A 17,238-nucleotide genomic window follows, 5' to 3' on the forward strand; every position below is an offset into this window, starting at 1 on the left:
TCCTCACAGAATGAGAAGAAAATATCCTGACGCTAGAGAGAGAGTCTCTCTCGTCTCGTTCAGGCATTGCGTCTCTCTTGCTCTCTCCTCTCTGTGCCCTTTTATTTTTGGAGAAGGAAGGACACGAAAGGGCGACTTCATTCAGACAGAGTCATTTTGGCGGGTACACATCCACTTTTTTTTTAAAGGGTTTTCTGCGGTTTTGCCCCTGAACTATTTGCATATTGTTATTTTAGCTCTTAACAATTTTTTTGATAAATTAAGGATTCCAATTGTTTAAATATCGTCAATTGAGGGCCTGCCACCAATTTTTTTAATTTTATTTTATAATTCTATCCAAATTTCCATCCAAATTAAAGGTAAACTCGTAATTTTAAAAAATATTTAAAAAACATAAAATAAAAACCTGACCTACCCTCTACAGATTTAACATATCGTAAAATACCCTACTCTAATTAACAAATTAATTAATAATTTGTCTAGTTGTCTGATTCTTTTCTTGTTCTCTTTGTTTTGCTATATATCTCGGCGTTCTGTGACTCACATCACAGCTAGAAGAATTAAACAGTATTCGCCATGTCTTTGTGTTTATATGGCTGTTTCTTGTTTTTATACAGTAGTGTACATGTCAAACGAAAATGTTTTGTGTGATTTCAGTGAGTGAACATAGGAGGATGACAGCTTGATTTCTGCTATATATGATTTTTTTCAAGTGAAGATGGCCTAAATGACATCCAAGTGAAGAGATTGAGAGAGAGGTTGATGCACACCAAGAAGATGGTTCAGTAGCATAAAAAATGGAGGCATTGAGAAATCATATAGCCACCAGTTTAATGAGTTCATCTATTTAAAAATTATATATGATTCCTTGTTTATGACTAGCTTAATTTTTGTTAATACCATATTATTGACACTATATTTTTGATATGATACTTTATTTGCTTTATGATTAAAATAATTTTTAAGGTGTGATGGGAACATACTTCACAAAAAAAATATGTAAGAGAGAGTGAGTAATTTTTATTTTTTTTTTTTTTGCCAAACACTTGAATAGAAAAGTCATTTCAACATAGTGCCATTTTTAGTCATTATACACAGATAATAACATTTTCACACAAAAATTTACCAAACACTCAAAAAACTGATTATTGTACCAACATCACTTTTAACAAAAAGTTTACCAAACGCCAAACTATTTTATTTCACAGTTGATTTCTTTCACAACAAATCTGACATCAATTATTTTCACAACACAACAATGCCCAACTGGCCCTTAGCGTGTATTAGTTTTTCCATTTAAAACTACAACAGGAGATTTCTCTAAAATATTCAACTTGAAAGATTTTTCTCTATATGTGAAAAGCCCAAGTTTCTTTTCGTTTGTCTGATTTTATTTCCACCCAAGCTTTTTTCTAGACGCATTCGATTTCTCTAGACACCCAACCTTTTGCAAATTTACGTAAGAGGATATACGTGCAATTGAAGAAAATACAACTAATAAACTTGATCACCATGGAGGTTGCAGCCATGGCAGTCGTATCTTACTGAAAAAACAATCAATCAAACAATTCTACGTTAGCACATTAACCTCCAATAGTTTGACATGTTACATTGTTAACTTTGATGTTCAAGTATTATGAACGATTCAACATGTACAAGGAAAATTTACGAAACCTTTAAGATATTTATTGATCTGTGTACGAAATAGTAGGAACTCTAAATAAATCTTCAACACTTACCATTTCTTGTTGCATCTTTTCCCTTTCCTGAACCAACGATGTATAGAGTGTTACAAGAAGACTGGATAAAAGTCCTACAAACGAAAGGAGGATAAATGAACAGAAACGCGTAAAAACAAGTGTCTCCACTACTTGGACTCATCCATGGGATCGTTACGATTACAAGATTCAGATCTTAAATCCTTGTTGTCTTGCCTCGACTCATCAGACTCTGAAGCCTTCGAAACCGAATCCTCAAGTGCCTCAAGAAAAGACAATACAGTGAATTTGTCTGCAAGAAAGAGGAGAAAAGTAGTTAAAACCATAAGTAACAATACCATGGATTATCATGATATAGCGTTATGTCTCATTTGATATCATGTTGAGGTGCTCTCAAATCCTCAAGTGGATACAAAATACTGGAAAATAACATCAGCATCAGGCCCTTTCAATTTAATGAAGTTGCATATGGCAAATGTGATTCATCCACACGTCAGGCCAAAGGAACTTTAAAATGGAACTAGAATTGTCTGAAAAATGCTAGTAAGAATGGGTAGTGATTTTCCCATTTAGAGGTAAGCTGATAGTCGAATTGGGGAACCTGGATGGAGAGCAGAGTTATCTTTTCTGACACAGTATTTAACACAAAGGAAGGAAAATAAGAAAAATGGATTGGATAGTATGAATGGAGAGTTTGCTTTCCCTCCTGATTTTAGTATGGAACACAGTAGGCAATGGAAAAGGGAAACTACTGATGTCTTTAACATTACCAAAATCTAATCTGACGAGGTCAAGGAGTAAAAATACAAGTCACAGCATTTCCATCTTCCTTCCTGCTCAGTAAATAACCCATTAGGACGTATTTGAAATGGTGGATCTAGGTGGATGCCTCACTCACCCCTCCAGTTTTCCACTTTCGTCCTCTGAGATTACCAGTCTTACTTCTCCTTATCCCTCCGCCCCTTCTTCCCCTCCTCTATTTCTCTCCACAAATGGTAATGCAATGGCTAAGATGCATCTCACAAGTAGTTGATGTTTCTCACATGCTATTATGTCTTATTGTCAAGTTTCAGAATTCGCCCATTGACAGTATCAAATTTTAAAAATTAAAAAAAAAAGTAAAATAAATAAATAAATCATTCAGTAAGTATGAATATAATAGAAAACTACAAGATTCTGCTCATATAGATTGCTTACATTTACTTGGGTCAACACCAAACTGAGACAAATCTATCTGTCCTGTTCGAAGTACCTATAAACATTTAGGGAAAGATAAAAGAAAGTTTAGCACGATAATGATGATAAAAGAAACGAACTACCTTCATTAAAAAAAACAACCAAACAGCATTACAATTCCAAAAGATGACATTTTAAATTCTTACATAAGCAAATGAATCCATTTGTTGGCGGAATGGTGGACTCTGCAGCAACTCCAAAATATCCTCTGGAGACCATTGACCCTGCAACCTCAACCAAATCAAACAATGGCGCAAAAGTAGTGTATAACAAAACAGAGAACTCAAGTACCAGAATGATGCATACCTCAGGTAAGTAAGACTCTAAACGCTGCTCTAGTTGCAATGTCTCAATCAATGGCATAATCAAATCAGGTTTCAATATGTCCCCCAAACTCAAGCCTAGCCCGACAAAAGCAAGTCAAATGTTAGAGCCATATCATATTTTAAAGAATTGTAGAAGATACTCTACTACAATCAGCCAGTATGCCAATTGTTAGAATTTTAAATAATGATTGACAGGTCCCAATAGAGACGTTAATACGAAAATTATGGATTAAAATCACTTTAGATCCTCTGTGAATGGTCCAAATTCACATTGTCACCTTGCTTTTAAAACTCTCAGTTTTGTTAAAATCATTGAATACCACCTGAACCTCTGGGATCAATTCTGTCAGATTCTGCCATTTAAATTAACCCAATTGTGCCTCAATTACCATATTTACTTACATCAGAGCAAAGTGAACTTTTCCCACAAGTAACTTGATTATTTGGCCAAACAACTAGGAGAAAGGCCACCACAAGGAAGAACGAGAAAAGAAACAGGCTAGTATGGCAATTTGCAAAATGAACATTCCAGGAATACCGCCCACCACGCCATCCTTTTTGAATAATAACACTCAATAAAGGGCCTAAACACTGAATGAAAGGCATATACTGAAGCACCATAATGGTTCGGGGCAAAGTGTTCATAAAAATTGTCATTTACTGGCTGAATTAAGGAAATAGATGACCTCCGATGCTAAAAGCAAACAGGGTTAAAAATATGGACCCATTTGTAGAAATTCATTTATCTTTCTTATTTCTACCTAGTATTTATGAGTACACGTTCTAATCTATTTTGTAATGGGGATCAAAAACACTTGATCATGCCACGTTGAAGTAATTTTTAAACATTAAGGATTTCACTACAGGAAATAAGCAACACATTGAATCTTCCACAATATTGCTACTTCTTTTGAATAAAAAATATGAAGGGCATTTTGCATTGAAACTATGCAATATATTAGATAGTTCAGATAATGAAAAGCGTAAGAAATTTCCTAGATCAAGGCAACCTCTACATATTAAATCAAAAAAGTTTGGATGTAAGGCATTTGTGTCCATTTAAAACAACACCAACGATAAAAGATCATAATCTCACCCTCATCTGGATCCAAAGCAGTATCTGCAGATGACACAAGAAGTGACAGAAGGTAGAGTAATTCAACGACATGAGAGAAAAGACTTATATACAAATGTATAATATCAGGAGAAAACTTGATACCTGCTGGGTCAATATTGCTTAAGATTCTTTGAAGATCTTCCAATTTCACTGGGCCAGATGAAGAAGTCACATCGCTACTTACTTCTGCACCGAAGTTTGGTTCCACCAATATTCCAGCTCTGGAAGACATAACATTGATCATATCAGAGTAATGTTATGCAAATTCCAAGAATACACAGAGAAAAAGAAAAAACACACGTTTTCAAATGAAAATAATAAAGGTATTGCGCATGCAAGAAATTAAGTATATCATCATAATCACTTTCAGAAACAAACAGTTTGTTTTTAAATTCAGGAACAGTTCAAATCATGAATCAAAGACTTTATAGGACTGTGTAGAACATATGAATGAAAACAATTACAACACAAGCACAAGCTGGAAAACCACCTTGAAGGTCATGAAATATAGTCCTACAAGTTAAAGGAAGGATAATCAAAATCCTAATCACCATTCCCACTCCCCAACTATACCTCTGTGACCAAGGACCCACACAAAGGATTTCTGGTGCTTAGAAAACTTGGTACATAGTTACTGGCACAATAGTCATCCAACCATCAAGTGATTGATGAACAGTTCGCTTATAGAATGCTCATGTTGTCAAAATGAAAAAGGGGTAGAGACAAGCCACAATTTCATGCATTATTAAAAAATAACTTACATCATTACGGCAAGCCCAGATGCAGAGCACACTGTAAAAATCTTATTAAAGGTTGCCCATGTCCCCAATACCCTCCCCACCTTAGCTTTCCATGAGGGGAGTCCAATCATAACAACATAATTTGTTAACATTACAGTGAGTACTACACCAGGAGGGGAAATTTTAGTTTTCCTTGACAAGTCACTAGGAGTTGACCATCTTCGATAAAAAGGTCAATAAGCTCACCAGCATTTCTTAAAAATACAATTGCTTTATGTTTAGCCATTTCAGCCTTTGGAATCATTGAGAATTTGCTATTATATTCTGATACAGTATTTGGTGGCAGCCTTTTTCATCTTGTAATATAATATTTGATGTCAACCTATTTGAAAGAACCCTAAACTTATTTGAAATTCCACTATAAGTCCGCCACTCATGTTTTATTACTTGTTGTGGAGTTTTGTTCCCCCCCTCCCCCTTCTCCCTCTTTTGGCTACTAACAGGACAAAGGTTGCAAGTTTCACTGCTATGCTATGACAACTTTACCTTGATGAAATATCATCTTCAACCACATCTTCAGAAACTTGTAGAGGAACAGAAGCATCAGGCCCTTCTTCATCAAGGAACTCTGCCAAAGCAGCAAGATAAATACAATATCAAACTTGAGGCAGAAATGCAACAAAACAAAGACTGAACTTTCAGGTTTTGAAAGTCAAAGTTGAAGCCTTCGTAAAGATTTTCTAGAGTGAGAGATTTCACATGTTAGGTAATGTTCTACAATGCCATATGATGTGATACGATATGATATGAATATCTATCGAAAAATATCATGCCATTAAATGTCAAGGACTGGAAGTACGTGTCATGTACATAATTCAAATAAAGCTTAATACATTGCAGAGGTGCAGTTAACGGAAACTTCTTTTTAAAAATATATAATAGAGATAATGTTAGTGGTAGCCTAAAGCAACAAAATGAATTTGACATACCTAATGGTCGATTGAGGTAGTAATTGACTGAGCTACACAAGTGTGAGTCATTTTCAGCTTTAGGCTCCTTAATATCATATTAGCAATGAAAGTTAGAATCTTATAAGACTTACACATTGAATGGTAAGAAAAGAAAATAGATTCACAATAAACCAAACCTGCATCCAGAAGAAGAACTTCCTATCATCAGTGTTGAACTTCAATAAGTAAACCCTTCCTGATGCTTGATTAACCTGAGTGAACCAAAAATTATGATTTGAATATTAGGTTTTTGGGAGGGGGCAGATCTGCATTACAAAAATCCCAAATAATCCTAAATACCTTTTCAAAAACTGCCTCATCGGGAAAGATGATCTGATCCTGTGGTATTTTTGTTAAGGAAATTTTAGCAAAAGTATATAAAAACAGAAGATACATATAAACCGAAAGAGGAAACACACAAAAACATGGAAATAGTGAAACTGTGAAGTGAACAAGAATTACAACAAAATAAGGACGTACAAATATAAGAGGGAGAATTGAACAAGTATGAAAGAACAAAGACTTAAAGAAATAATAACAATAACAAAAACAGCAACAACAACAAAATACAACTATGAAAACAACAATCATAGAAACTGGAAAAAGATTTTTGAAAAAATGAAAAATAATCCAGGATACATCTTCAACAACATTTTGGCTCCGATCAAGCCACTGAAAATGCACCAACCCCTCATCACCCTGATACAGAAAGAAGATAGATTTACTCTAAAATGTTGTGCCAGAAATACTTCAAATAAATATTAGATAGAATGGATGTCAACTTCTGAAGGCTAGAATTAGAATAATGAAATACCTTCGCAATGCGAACAAGTCCTTTACGGGTATCAGGAGCAACCTTTTTCCCCTCAAAAACCATTTTACCAGCACGAAACTCCAGCATAATTTCCTGCCAATAGATGTTAGTTTGATGCAGAAAGTCCAACCATGACACAGAAAACAAGAGATGAACACAGAAACATGTGTGCACTCAAACACAGACAAGCGTACATAAAAGTATAGAATTCTCGTACATAAAAGTATAGAATTCTGCACTTACTTGCCTAAAAGTCAATGTTTGAAACTAACATTCTGATGCCAACCAATAACATACCAGCAAAGCAAGAGAAGAAAAGAAATTGAGATAGAAATTGGAGTGTAAACATATAATTTATTTATTTTTAGTAGCAGAATCATGCTAGTTGGAGCTTCTGAATTTGTGTACAGTATTGGGAATTTGTATAACAAAATGAAACAAAGAAAGTGAGGAATACAGGTAGAAAGGAGAAGCTTGTACCATAATGCTACACAGAAGGTGGAAAATGAAAATCCTAAGCAAAGTGTGTAAAGAAGAGAAGCCAATATTTAATAAATTTGATAGAAACTCCAAATTCTAAATGTTCGTCCAAAAGGTCCCTCAAACTATAAACTCAACAGAAACTTCACCTGCTCAATGGATATTTCCTAACAAAATTTCTCATCCATCTTCTATTTTATTTCATGGGCAAATAAAATGCAACTCATACGAAAGCCAACGCATAATTAGAGATGTCATTCCTTTTAAAGACCATCCAGAAAACATAAGGAGGTCCTTCCACATAAGCTAAAAAAACCAATGTTACTGTGACTATCCCCACTTACAAGTCTTTCACCCAACTTGATGTACTCCAAACTATCATGTTCCGACATAAATTTAATCGGAAATACAAATTTTCCCAGCCATAATCAAACGTTCAGGCCCTGAAAGCCCTTCCTCTGGGAAATATTAACACTTGCAATGTTCCGTGGTTGTTTTATTAAATACATATCACATATGGACGAAGTCGCAACTATTCTATAGCTTCCAATATCCTATAGATTAAAACAAAAATAGCTACCCATGTATGTATATATATTACCTGCATTTGTGGTATAGCTGCGTTTGAAGACGAACCCATTGTTTAACTTCTCTGTTTGCGGCCTCAACGGCTCAAAACTACAGAATTGAAGGGGTGGGAACGAAGAAGATGAAAATATTGAAAATTAGTAAATGGAAAAAATAAAGGAAGTCCAATGCTTTGAATGGAATCGAACCCTAGAGAAAGAAAAAACAGACACAAAAATTATCAAAAGAAGGAAACAAACACCAAAAATAAGATTAATAATCATCATAACAACGGTTATAATAATGAGAATAAGTACCTGCATATTGCATAAAAAATAAAGATATTTGATTTTTCGGGGATGAGCTTGTGAGAGTTTTGTTTTACAAAGAGTTTTATTCCAGGATTCTGAGTTGTCAGTGACTCGAGGTCGAGGACGAGTTGGGCTTTTCAATTCGGGCATCACATCGAACATATTTACTAAAGTGGCAGTCGGTCTAAAAATTTATTTATTTATTTATTTTGTTAAACATAAAAAAATTTACAACGAATATCCACAACGGATTTTATCACCATACAAATCAAATTTAACATACCATCTAATAGGGAAGGAATTGAAAATTGAGAAATTTTGAGAGATGGTATTAAATTCGAATGGTTTTAGGAATTTAGTATTTTTGCATTAAATGGTTCATATCAATGTGGGATGGAGCATACTAACAAATAGTGATAAAACCAATAAGAAAATATTGAGTATAAAAAACAACGTGTAGTTTGGTTTGATTTAGACGATTTCTCAATAGTCTAAATCAAACGAAATATCGAGTGTAAAAAAAAACATGCAATTTGATTCGAATTGGAGGATTTTTCAATAGTTTAAATTAAACCAAATCAAACTAATTGCGATTTGGTTTGGTTTGATCTAAAATTTCAATTTTTAGTGTTAAACCTAAATAAAATCGTTTCATATTGATTTGATTTGACCAACTTGAACAGTACTTACGGATTTATGCACACCCTTGCTTTTTATGACTGGTATATGTCCATACTCTCATCTATCATATTTTTTCAAAACAAGCATCTCAAGGTTCTCTCTCAAATAAATGCATACAAAAGTGAACTACAATTATCGTGACTTTTTGATTCGGATCACAAATTTCCTTGTGTAGGGTTGCTGCCTAAATGTGGGTCCCACCCATTGTAGGAGAGAGGGTTGCCGAAAGATTTGAAAGTTCTGGAAATGGGCTGATTTCGAATCTGAATTAGTTGCTGCAGGACTGTGCAAGATATGCCTAGTAGTGTTGGAGAAGCAGTGGCAAGTTTGATATTTGTTGTATCAAGATGTGGTGAACTGCCAGAGGGAAGCCTTTTACATAAGTTTTATAGACAATGAATTAGCTTGAGGGAAGCCCTTTACAACTGGAAACTGCTAGACCCTTATGGGTGAAATGAAAATGCTTAGATGTGAGGCTTCCCTTTACAGTTTCCTCTTCCGGTGTGAGACAGAAAGTTTGTTTCCTTCTCATCTCTCTTTCTCCCTTTCTACTATATTGTCTCAACTTTACTCTTCAATATGAAAGATGGTTATCCATATGAAGATGAAATGGTCATTCACTCCAAAGATAGTAAGGATCTGGAAAAACATATCAAAAACAATATTGCTCATGTTGGACTTCTCATTGCGGACAGTGAACCACCATAGTATGTTGTCAAGGAAGTTCTAAGAGTGGTCTAGAGCATGATGGGTGTTATGAAGCTCCTCAAAGCAAAAGAAAATGTATGCTCCATCATGATGGGATAAGAAGAAGTTGCAAGAAGATTGATTGATGGAGGTCCATTGTTCATCAAAGGTTACACCATAATTGTGAAACATTGGTCTATCTATCATTCTTCTAATAATATCCAGACAAATCGAGCAGCATACTAGGTACAGGCATATGGTATCCCCCATAATCTCTTCACAACAATAAATGCCAGGCAAATGGGTATGCTTAACTTGGGTCGGTGCTTGAGGTTGAATATATCAATGTTGCTAGCTTTCATGGCTTCTTGAAGTGCACATCGACCTTGATGCCACAAAATCACTAACTCCAGGGTTTGTCATGCCTTGCCCAATGGCTGCTAAGTGCATAATCCATTTGAAATACCAGGGACTAAAGGATTTCTATATGAAATGTGGAAGTCTAGGCCACTGCATATGTTGTCAATGGCCTAAAAACTCCTCTATGCTTGTTGACGGATGGAAATTCGACTAGAAAATGCGAACACGGCCTATCTAAAAAATAGTCAAGCTTTCTCTCCTATCCTTAGAAGGGTTCGGCTCTTGTCAAACCAGATGATGTGTTCGATTGGAGTCATTTGAGTCATCGCTGGGAGAGAAACAGTGAAAGGTTGTATGACGAACCCAGAATGGGCATTCACATGTGCAATACTGGAGAGTCCATGGTCAACACAACAATAAATGAGACAAATCCTACAGCCCTATCACAACATGAGCCACAGTATTAATCGATGCATCAGACAATAAATCTGCAACCTGGGACGATTCAATCTGCTGCCATCGTAGCAGACCTACATGGCCTAACCTTCTGGGACCCATAAAGCCACAATTCGCTATACAGAAATGGCACCCTAACCTTAGTTGTCCAAGGATTGTCTTTGGTGTGCAACTGGTGCGACTCAAAAAGTATCCCACCTTGCGCCTTTGAATAAACCTCTACAGTCCCTGAGTGCAACCTTAATATTGAGCCTATCATTACTGAGCTGTAGGGGTCCAACACAAATGAATCCTAGATAACAATTGAAGATGCAGTTCATGAGCCCAACCTCAATATTGGCCCTGTCATTACTAAGTTGGAGGGGTCCAACACAAATGAAGCTCAGAATTAACGTTGATGATGTTAACAATTTGCTACTTTTTGAGCCATCAAATTTGTTCTCGGACCAAGATAAAAGACAACGCAATGGTAAAGAGAAACTATTTGAACAAAGCCAAGGTGAAGGCCTAAACGAAAAGGCTAGGGTTTCTCTTAGTCCTACGTCCAGTTGCCCCATTCTCCTTTCATGCAGAGGAGGAAGGAACTTGCGTTGAAAATCCAGAGGTGGTTGTTCCAGGAGTTGCCCATCGAGAACATCAAAGTATGATAGTGAAAATGCCTTATGCACTGGCAATCAGGGACGGATCCAGAAATCTTATCTCGTAGGGTCATAGTGTAAAAGTTCAATTTTTTTTTTAAGATGAAAATAACATTGAAAATGAAACTATAGTACATTCATTGATAATTCATGTAAAAAAACAACATTACAAATTACAATTGGCCACGACGAGGTTTCATATTTTGAAAACGTAGCATTATAGCTTCATTTTCAATACAATCAAAAACATCCTTCTCAACGTAAACAAGTAAGCTATCACTCAACCACTGATCTCCCATTTTGTTCCGAAGTGGACCTTTGATAATATTCATGACGGAAAATGCCCTCTCGACTGAAGCAGTAGCAACCGGTAAAACTAGAGCCAATGTAATAAGCAAATACACATAATTGAATGATCGATGCATCCTTGTCTCCACCATTTTTTTTGCAAGATCACCAATCCCTTGCAAGTTAGAGAAATCACTACTCGAACACACATAATGAATATAAAGCTCAAGTTGATCTTCAAGTGCCAAAAGATCCCCATCCGAAAAGTCTTGAGGATAAAATTGAGCAACACGAAGTAGCTTTTGTTTATCAAAAGCTACAAATGAATCATTCGGACTCAAACATGCCAAACAAATAAGCAACTCAGTATTTACCTCATTAAAACGATCATCCAACTCCGTAAGTTGCTCATCAATGACATAAATAAAGAGCTCCACACGATAATAATGACGATTTGTCTTTATTGGAGCATTACGCCTTGACCTCCCTTGAAGTACGAATGCCTCATCCATGTTAGGAACATCAATATGATGTTTATCACAAAATGAAGACACCTCTTCAACCAATGCATCAAACCCATTATTCCTCATCCAATGTAGCTTTTCCTTGCATGATTTCACCAAAGCCATTGCATTCACAATTTCTTGATCTTTCTTTTGCAATGCTTGTGACACATCATTTGTGAGTCCCAATATAGCTTTCATTAAGAATAAGTGAAACACAAACTGAAAAGTAAGCATTTCCCTTTAAATCTTATTTGCTTCACCGGCACTATCATTGGGATTATCATCAATAATCATTTGAAGCACATGAATCACAGATGAAAACATAGAAATGATGCTAATAATGGTACCGTAATGTGAGCTCGATCGTGTGTCACCGGCACGTTTGAGACTTGTTTCTTAATGCAAACCTCGCCCCGTGATAAGACAATCATTTTCAAAAGCTACCACAAGCTCTTCTTGAAGTTGTGCTCTAAGTGCATCACGCCGCTTACAAGATGCTCCAACATGGTTAACCACACTATTAGTGGTTGTGAAGAAAGAGGCAATATCAATATTCTTCTTTGCTACGGCAACAAGTGCTAGTTGAAGTTGATGAGCAAAGCAATGAACATAGTATGCACAAGGTTGTTCTCTCAAAATCTTTGTTTTAAGGCCATTCAACTCACCTCTCATATTGCTAGCTCCATCATAACCTTGTCCTCGTAACTTAGAAAAGCTCAAACCATTGGAAGAAAAGAATATGTCAATGGCATCCTTTAGTGAACTTGAAGTGGTGTCGGTAACATGTTGAACCCCCACAAACCTTTCAATTACATGCCCGGAGTCGTCCACATAACGCAACACCATAGCCATTTGCTCTTTCACCGAAATATCACGTGCTTCATCCACCAATATAGAAAAGAATCTATCTTTTAAACCACCCACGATAACATCAAGTGTTTCCCCCGCACATGCATTGACAATATCTTTTTGAATACTTGGAGCTACTAACTTGAGATTTCCCAGAGCATTTTCCAACACAACTTCTTTAACTTTCTTATCATTGTCCGCAAGGAATTGCAATAGCTCCAAGTAATTTCCCCTATTGCTTGAAGTGGCACTTTCATCATTTCCACGAAAAGAAAGACCTTGTCTCAATAGAAACTTAGTGCACTTGATTGATGCAATTAAGCATCTTCGATATGCCACACGAGCTTGTTCGGAGTGTTTGCTCACAGCCGTTTCAATATGTGTATTTTGATTCATCAAATTTGTAGCAGCTTCTCTAGCTTTATTATGAACACTACCAACCGGTCCAACATGCACCTTCATTCTTTCTCTCCCTTTCTTCCAATTCGTAAACCCTGCTCCAGTGAAGGCTTCACTACCCACTTGTTCAAAATTGGATTTAAAGAGATAGCAATAAAGACAAAATGCAGCATCTTTAGATACACTATACTCCAACCAATCAAATTCATCAAACCATTGGGGAATGAAGCGTCGATTAATTCCTGAGATATTACTTTGTGGGAAAGAATGACCTCTAGGTTGACAAGGCCCTTTTTGTAGATATGCTCTTCGAACCTCATCTCTAATATTAGTATCATACTCCATCATACGAATTCTTAGTCCCGGGTCTGCCTGAAGATTAGCCAAAACCTCATCTAACTCACTTTGTCTTGAACTTGAAGTTCTTGAACTACCCACACTATCCGAACTACCCAATGATGACTTTCTCTTAACAAATCTTTCCATAATGCTACATAAATTAATCAAAACAATAACTAAAATCAATTAAAGAGCACACCAAATTTATACCAATTAACCACAAAAAATTCATACATGAAACATTCAATAAATCAAAACAATAACTAAAATCAATTAAAGACAACACCAAATTTATACCAATTAACCACAAAAAATTCATAAATGAAACATTCAATAAATCAAAACAATAACTAAAATCAATTAAAGACAACACCAAATTTATACCATTAACCACAACAAATTCATAAATGAAACATACAATAAATTAAAACAATGTAATTTAGGTTTAGAGTTAGTATTTACCTTGAATTGTGAATTTGTGAGGTGGTGGAAGCGGAGGCAAGCTTTTGGAAGTGGCGGCGCTGCTGGTAGTGGCGGCAATGGAGGAGTTGTGGGGGGTGGAGGTCGGGGATTTAGGTTTGAGGGTTTAGGAAATGGGGGTTTTGGAGGTCTAAGGCTGGCTGAGGGTGGGGGTTTTTCACGAACTGAACTGGGCTGTTCTGTTCCCTTTAGAATCTGTTTTATTTTATTTTTTCAAAGGCCTGGACCAAAACGACGGCGTTTTGGCCAGAACATTTTAAAAAAAAATTCGCTGGCTGGCCCAAAACGACGCCGTTTTGGCTAGCCGGTTTTTTAAAAAAAAAATTAAAAGCTGGGCCAAAACGACGTCGTTTTGGCCAGCCGGTTTTTAAAAAAAAATTCGAAGCTGGGCCAAAACTACGCCGTTTCGGCCAGCTTCTGTTATAAAAAAAAAACAGAACCTGTTCACCTTCTTCGTCCTCACTCTTCTGCAACTCCTCTTCTTCAGCCCATGGGGTCACACACCAAATCAAAGGGACCTGCTGCTACAAATTTGATGAATCAAAATACACATATTGAAACAGCTGTGAGCAAACACTCCGAACAAGCTCGTGTGGCATATCGAAGATGCTTAATTGCATCAATCAATTGCACTAAGTTTCTATTGAGACAAGGTCTTTCTTTTTGTGGAAATGATGAAAGTGCCACTTCAAGCAATAGGGGAAATTACTTGCAGCTATTGCAATTCCTTGCGGACAATGATGAGAAAGTTAAAGAAGTTGTGTTGGAAAATGCTCCGGGGAATCTCAAGTTAGTAGCTCCAAGTATTCAAAAAGATATTGTCAATGCATGTGCGGGGGAAACACTTGATGTTATCGTGAGTGGTTTAAAAGATAGATTCTTTTCTATATTGGTGGATGAAGCACGTGATATTTCGGTGAAAGAGCAAATGGCTATGGTGTTGCGTTATGTGGACGACTCCGGGCATGTAATTGAAAGGTTTGTGGGGGTTCAACATGTTACCGACACCACTTCAAGTTCACTAAAGGATGCCATTGACATATTCTTTTCTTCCAATGGTTTGAGCTTTTCTAAGTTACGAGGACAAGGTTATGATGGAGCTAGCAATATGAGAGGTGAGTTGAATGGCCTTAAAACAAAGATTTTGAGAGAACAACCTTGTGCATACTATGTTCATTGCTTTGCTCATCAACTTCAACTAGCACTTGTTGCCGTAGCAAAGAAGAATATTGATATTGCCTCTTTCTTCACAACCACTAATAGTGTGGTTAACCATGTTGGAGCATCTTGTAAGCGGCGTGATGCACTTAGAGCACAACTTCAAGAAGAGCTTGTGGTAGCTTTTGAAAATGATTGTCTTATCACGGGGCTAGGTTTGCATTAAGAAACAAGTCTCAAACGTGCCGGTGACACACGATCGAGCTCACATTACGGTACCATTATTAGCATCATTTCTATGTTTTCATCTGTGATTCATGTGCTTCAAATGATTATTGATGATAATCCCAATGATAGTGCCGGTGAAGCAAATAAGATTCAAAGGGAAATGCTTACTTTTCAGTTTGTGTTTCACTTATTCTTAATGAAAGCTATATTGGGACTCACAAATGATGTGTCACAAGCATTGCAAAAGAAAGATCAAGAAATTGTGAATGCAATGGCTTTGGTGAAATCATGCAAGGAAAAGCTACATTGGATGAGGAATAATGGGTTTGATGCATTGGTTGAAGAGGTGTCTTCATTTTGTGACAAACATCATATTGATGTTCCTAACATGGATGAGGCATTCGTACTTCAAGGGAGGTCAAGGCGTAATGCTCCAATAAAGACAAATCGTCATCATTATCGTGTGGAGCTCTTTATTTATGTCATTGATGAGCAACTTACGGAGTTGGATGATCGTTTTAATGAGGTAAATACTGAGTTGCTTATTTGTTTTGGCATGTTTGAGTCCGAATGATTCATTTGTAGCTTTTGATAAACAAAAGCTACTTCGTGTTGCTCAATTTTATCCTCAAGACTTTTCGGATGGGGATCTTTTGGCACTTGAAGATCAACTTGAGCTTTATATTCATTATGTGTGTTCGAGTAGTGATTTCTCTAACTTGCAAGGGATTGGTGATCTTGCAAAAAAAATGGTGGAGACAAAGATGCATCGAGCATTCAATTATGTGTATTTGCTTATTACATTGGCTCTAGTTTTACCGGTTGCTACTGCTTCAGTCGAGAGGGCATTTTCCGTCATGAATATTATCAAAGGTCCACTTCGGAACAAAATGGGAGATCAGTGGTTGAGTGATAGCTTACTTGTTTACGTTGAGAAGGATGTTTTTGATTGTATTGAAAATGAAGCTATAATGCTACGTTTTCAAAATATGAAACCTCGTCGTGGCCAATTGTAATTTGTAATGTTGTTTTTTACATGAATTATCAATGAATGTACTATAGTTTCATTTTCAACGTTATTTTCATCTTTAAAAAAAAATTTGAATTTTTACACTATGACCCTACGAGATAAGATTTCTGGATCCATCCCTGAGTGTGATGAGCTGAGAATGATCTAATATTCTACCTTTGCGACTAATCTTGTGCTGAGGCGATCTTGTACCCGGGATAATTCTCAAGATTCAACCATTTTTTAATGTTTATATCCTCCTATAAATGCAATTTTCAATCGTGCCAAGTCTTTTTCTTATTCCTTACTCTATTGGCTGGCTCGCGGTTACTTGATCAGTGAAGCCACTCTATTTGATTACTTATTTTTCTTTTTTAATTAATAATTTTGTGGGTATGTCAAATACTAAAAGAAGACTGCCGAAGTGAATGTGAAACAATGTTCCAAAAAGAAGGTTGCGATGTTTGGGTCATGACATACAACAACCTGTTGGATAATGGCTGCAAAGCCCACTTTTTATCTTGGGCTCATAGCCTTGGGATTCCTCTCTTGTAAAAGAAATATTGCATTGTCGAACTCTACTTGGGTAGAAAAATGACCAAACGCTTGTGTTACTATTGGTACAATGATTGGCTCAAATCATTGCCCCCTAGTTCTTTAGTGAAACCTAAAATATAGCAAATGATGTCAACTTTTCATATTTAAAGCTAAGTAGCTTGTGGAGATTGAGTGTGCAGAGATTGTCAAATCTGATTAGGAGAAACCTATCGTTGGTCTCTCCCTTATGGGTTGAGTTGCTTTGTTGGTCTTTCCCTCCTAGGCAGAGTTGTTCTGTTGGTTT

The 17,238-nt window shown here is 36.3% G+C and overlaps 3 protein-coding genes across 5 annotated transcripts; 1 reads left to right on the top strand and 2 right to left on the bottom strand.

Annotated features, from left to right (window-relative positions):
• LOC18790345 (26S proteasome regulatory subunit RPN13) lies at positions 1,557 to 8,443 on the bottom strand. Of its 3 annotated transcripts, none has more exons than XM_007222658.2 (14): positions 8,326 to 8,443; positions 8,043 to 8,119; positions 6,962 to 7,054; positions 6,787 to 6,846; positions 6,448 to 6,486; positions 6,285 to 6,359; positions 6,127 to 6,193; positions 5,684 to 5,765; positions 4,500 to 4,618; positions 4,377 to 4,400; positions 3,261 to 3,355; positions 3,101 to 3,178; positions 2,916 to 2,970; positions 1,557 to 2,010 (listed from the first exon to the last, which is right to left on the bottom strand). In XM_007222658.2, the coding sequence occupies exons 2-14, from the start codon at positions 8,079 to 8,081 to the stop codon at positions 1,868 to 1,870; spliced, it is 969 nt and encodes a 322-aa protein (XP_007222720.1). In that variant the 5' UTR covers positions 8,082 to 8,119; positions 8,326 to 8,443; the 3' UTR covers positions 1,557 to 1,867. The 3 variants fall into 3 exon arrangements, with proteins under 3 accessions (XP_007222720.1, XP_020410861.1, XP_020410862.1); XM_020555272.1 differs by having other exon boundaries at positions 8,043 to 8,218; positions 8,326 to 8,438; XM_020555273.1 differs by lacking the exon at positions 4,377 to 4,400.
• LOC109946765 (zinc finger MYM-type protein 1-like) lies at positions 11,315 to 13,669 on the bottom strand. Its single transcript, XM_020555517.1, has 2 exons — positions 12,343 to 13,669; positions 11,315 to 12,126 (listed from the first exon to the last, which is right to left on the bottom strand). The coding sequence occupies exons 1-2, from the start codon at positions 13,667 to 13,669 to the stop codon at positions 11,315 to 11,317; spliced, it is 2,139 nt and encodes a 712-aa protein (XP_020411106.1).
• Positions 14,493 to 16,404, top strand: LOC109946770 (zinc finger MYM-type protein 1-like). Its single transcript, XM_020555519.1, has 3 exons — positions 14,493 to 15,375; positions 15,592 to 15,914; positions 15,991 to 16,404. The coding sequence occupies exons 1-3, from the start codon at positions 14,493 to 14,495 to the stop codon at positions 16,402 to 16,404; spliced, it is 1,620 nt and encodes a 539-aa protein (XP_020411108.1).

This window comes from Prunus persica, chromosome G1, assembly GCF_000346465.2.
Source record: "Prunus persica cultivar Lovell chromosome G1, Prunus_persica_NCBIv2, whole genome shotgun sequence".
NCBI classification, from domain to species: domain Eukaryota; kingdom Viridiplantae; phylum Streptophyta; class Magnoliopsida; order Rosales; family Rosaceae; genus Prunus; species Prunus persica.

Coding starts and splice junctions, on each gene's coding strand:
- LOC18790345 (XM_007222658.2), bottom strand. CDS start 8,081: ATGGGTTCGTCTTCAAACGCAGCTATACCACAAATGCAG. Junction 7,055..8,042: donor CAGCTATACCACAAATGCAG/GTAATATATATA, acceptor ATCTATTGGCAG/GAAATTATGCTGGAGTTTCG. Junction 4,619..5,683: donor GAAGATGATATTTCATCAAG/GTAAAGTTGTCA, acceptor TATGTCTTCCAG/AGCTGGAATATTGGTGGAAC.
- LOC109946765 (XM_020555517.1), bottom strand. CDS start 13,669: ATGGAAAGATTTGTTAAGAGAAAGTCATCATTGGGTAGTTCGGATAGT. Junction 12,127..12,342: donor TTGTCTTATCACGGGGCGAG/GTTTGCATTAAG, acceptor TCTTAATGAAAG/CTATATTGGGACTCACAAAT.
- LOC109946770 (XM_020555519.1), top strand. CDS start 14,493: ATGGGGTCACACACCAAATCAAAGGGACCTGCTGCTACAAATTTGATG. Junction 15,376..15,591: donor TTGTCTTATCACGGGGCTAG/GTTTGCATTAAG, acceptor TCTTAATGAAAG/CTATATTGGGACTCACAAAT. Junction 15,915..15,990: donor TGGATGATCGTTTTAATGAG/GTAAATACTGAG, acceptor GATAAACAAAAG/CTACTTCGTGTTGCTCAATT.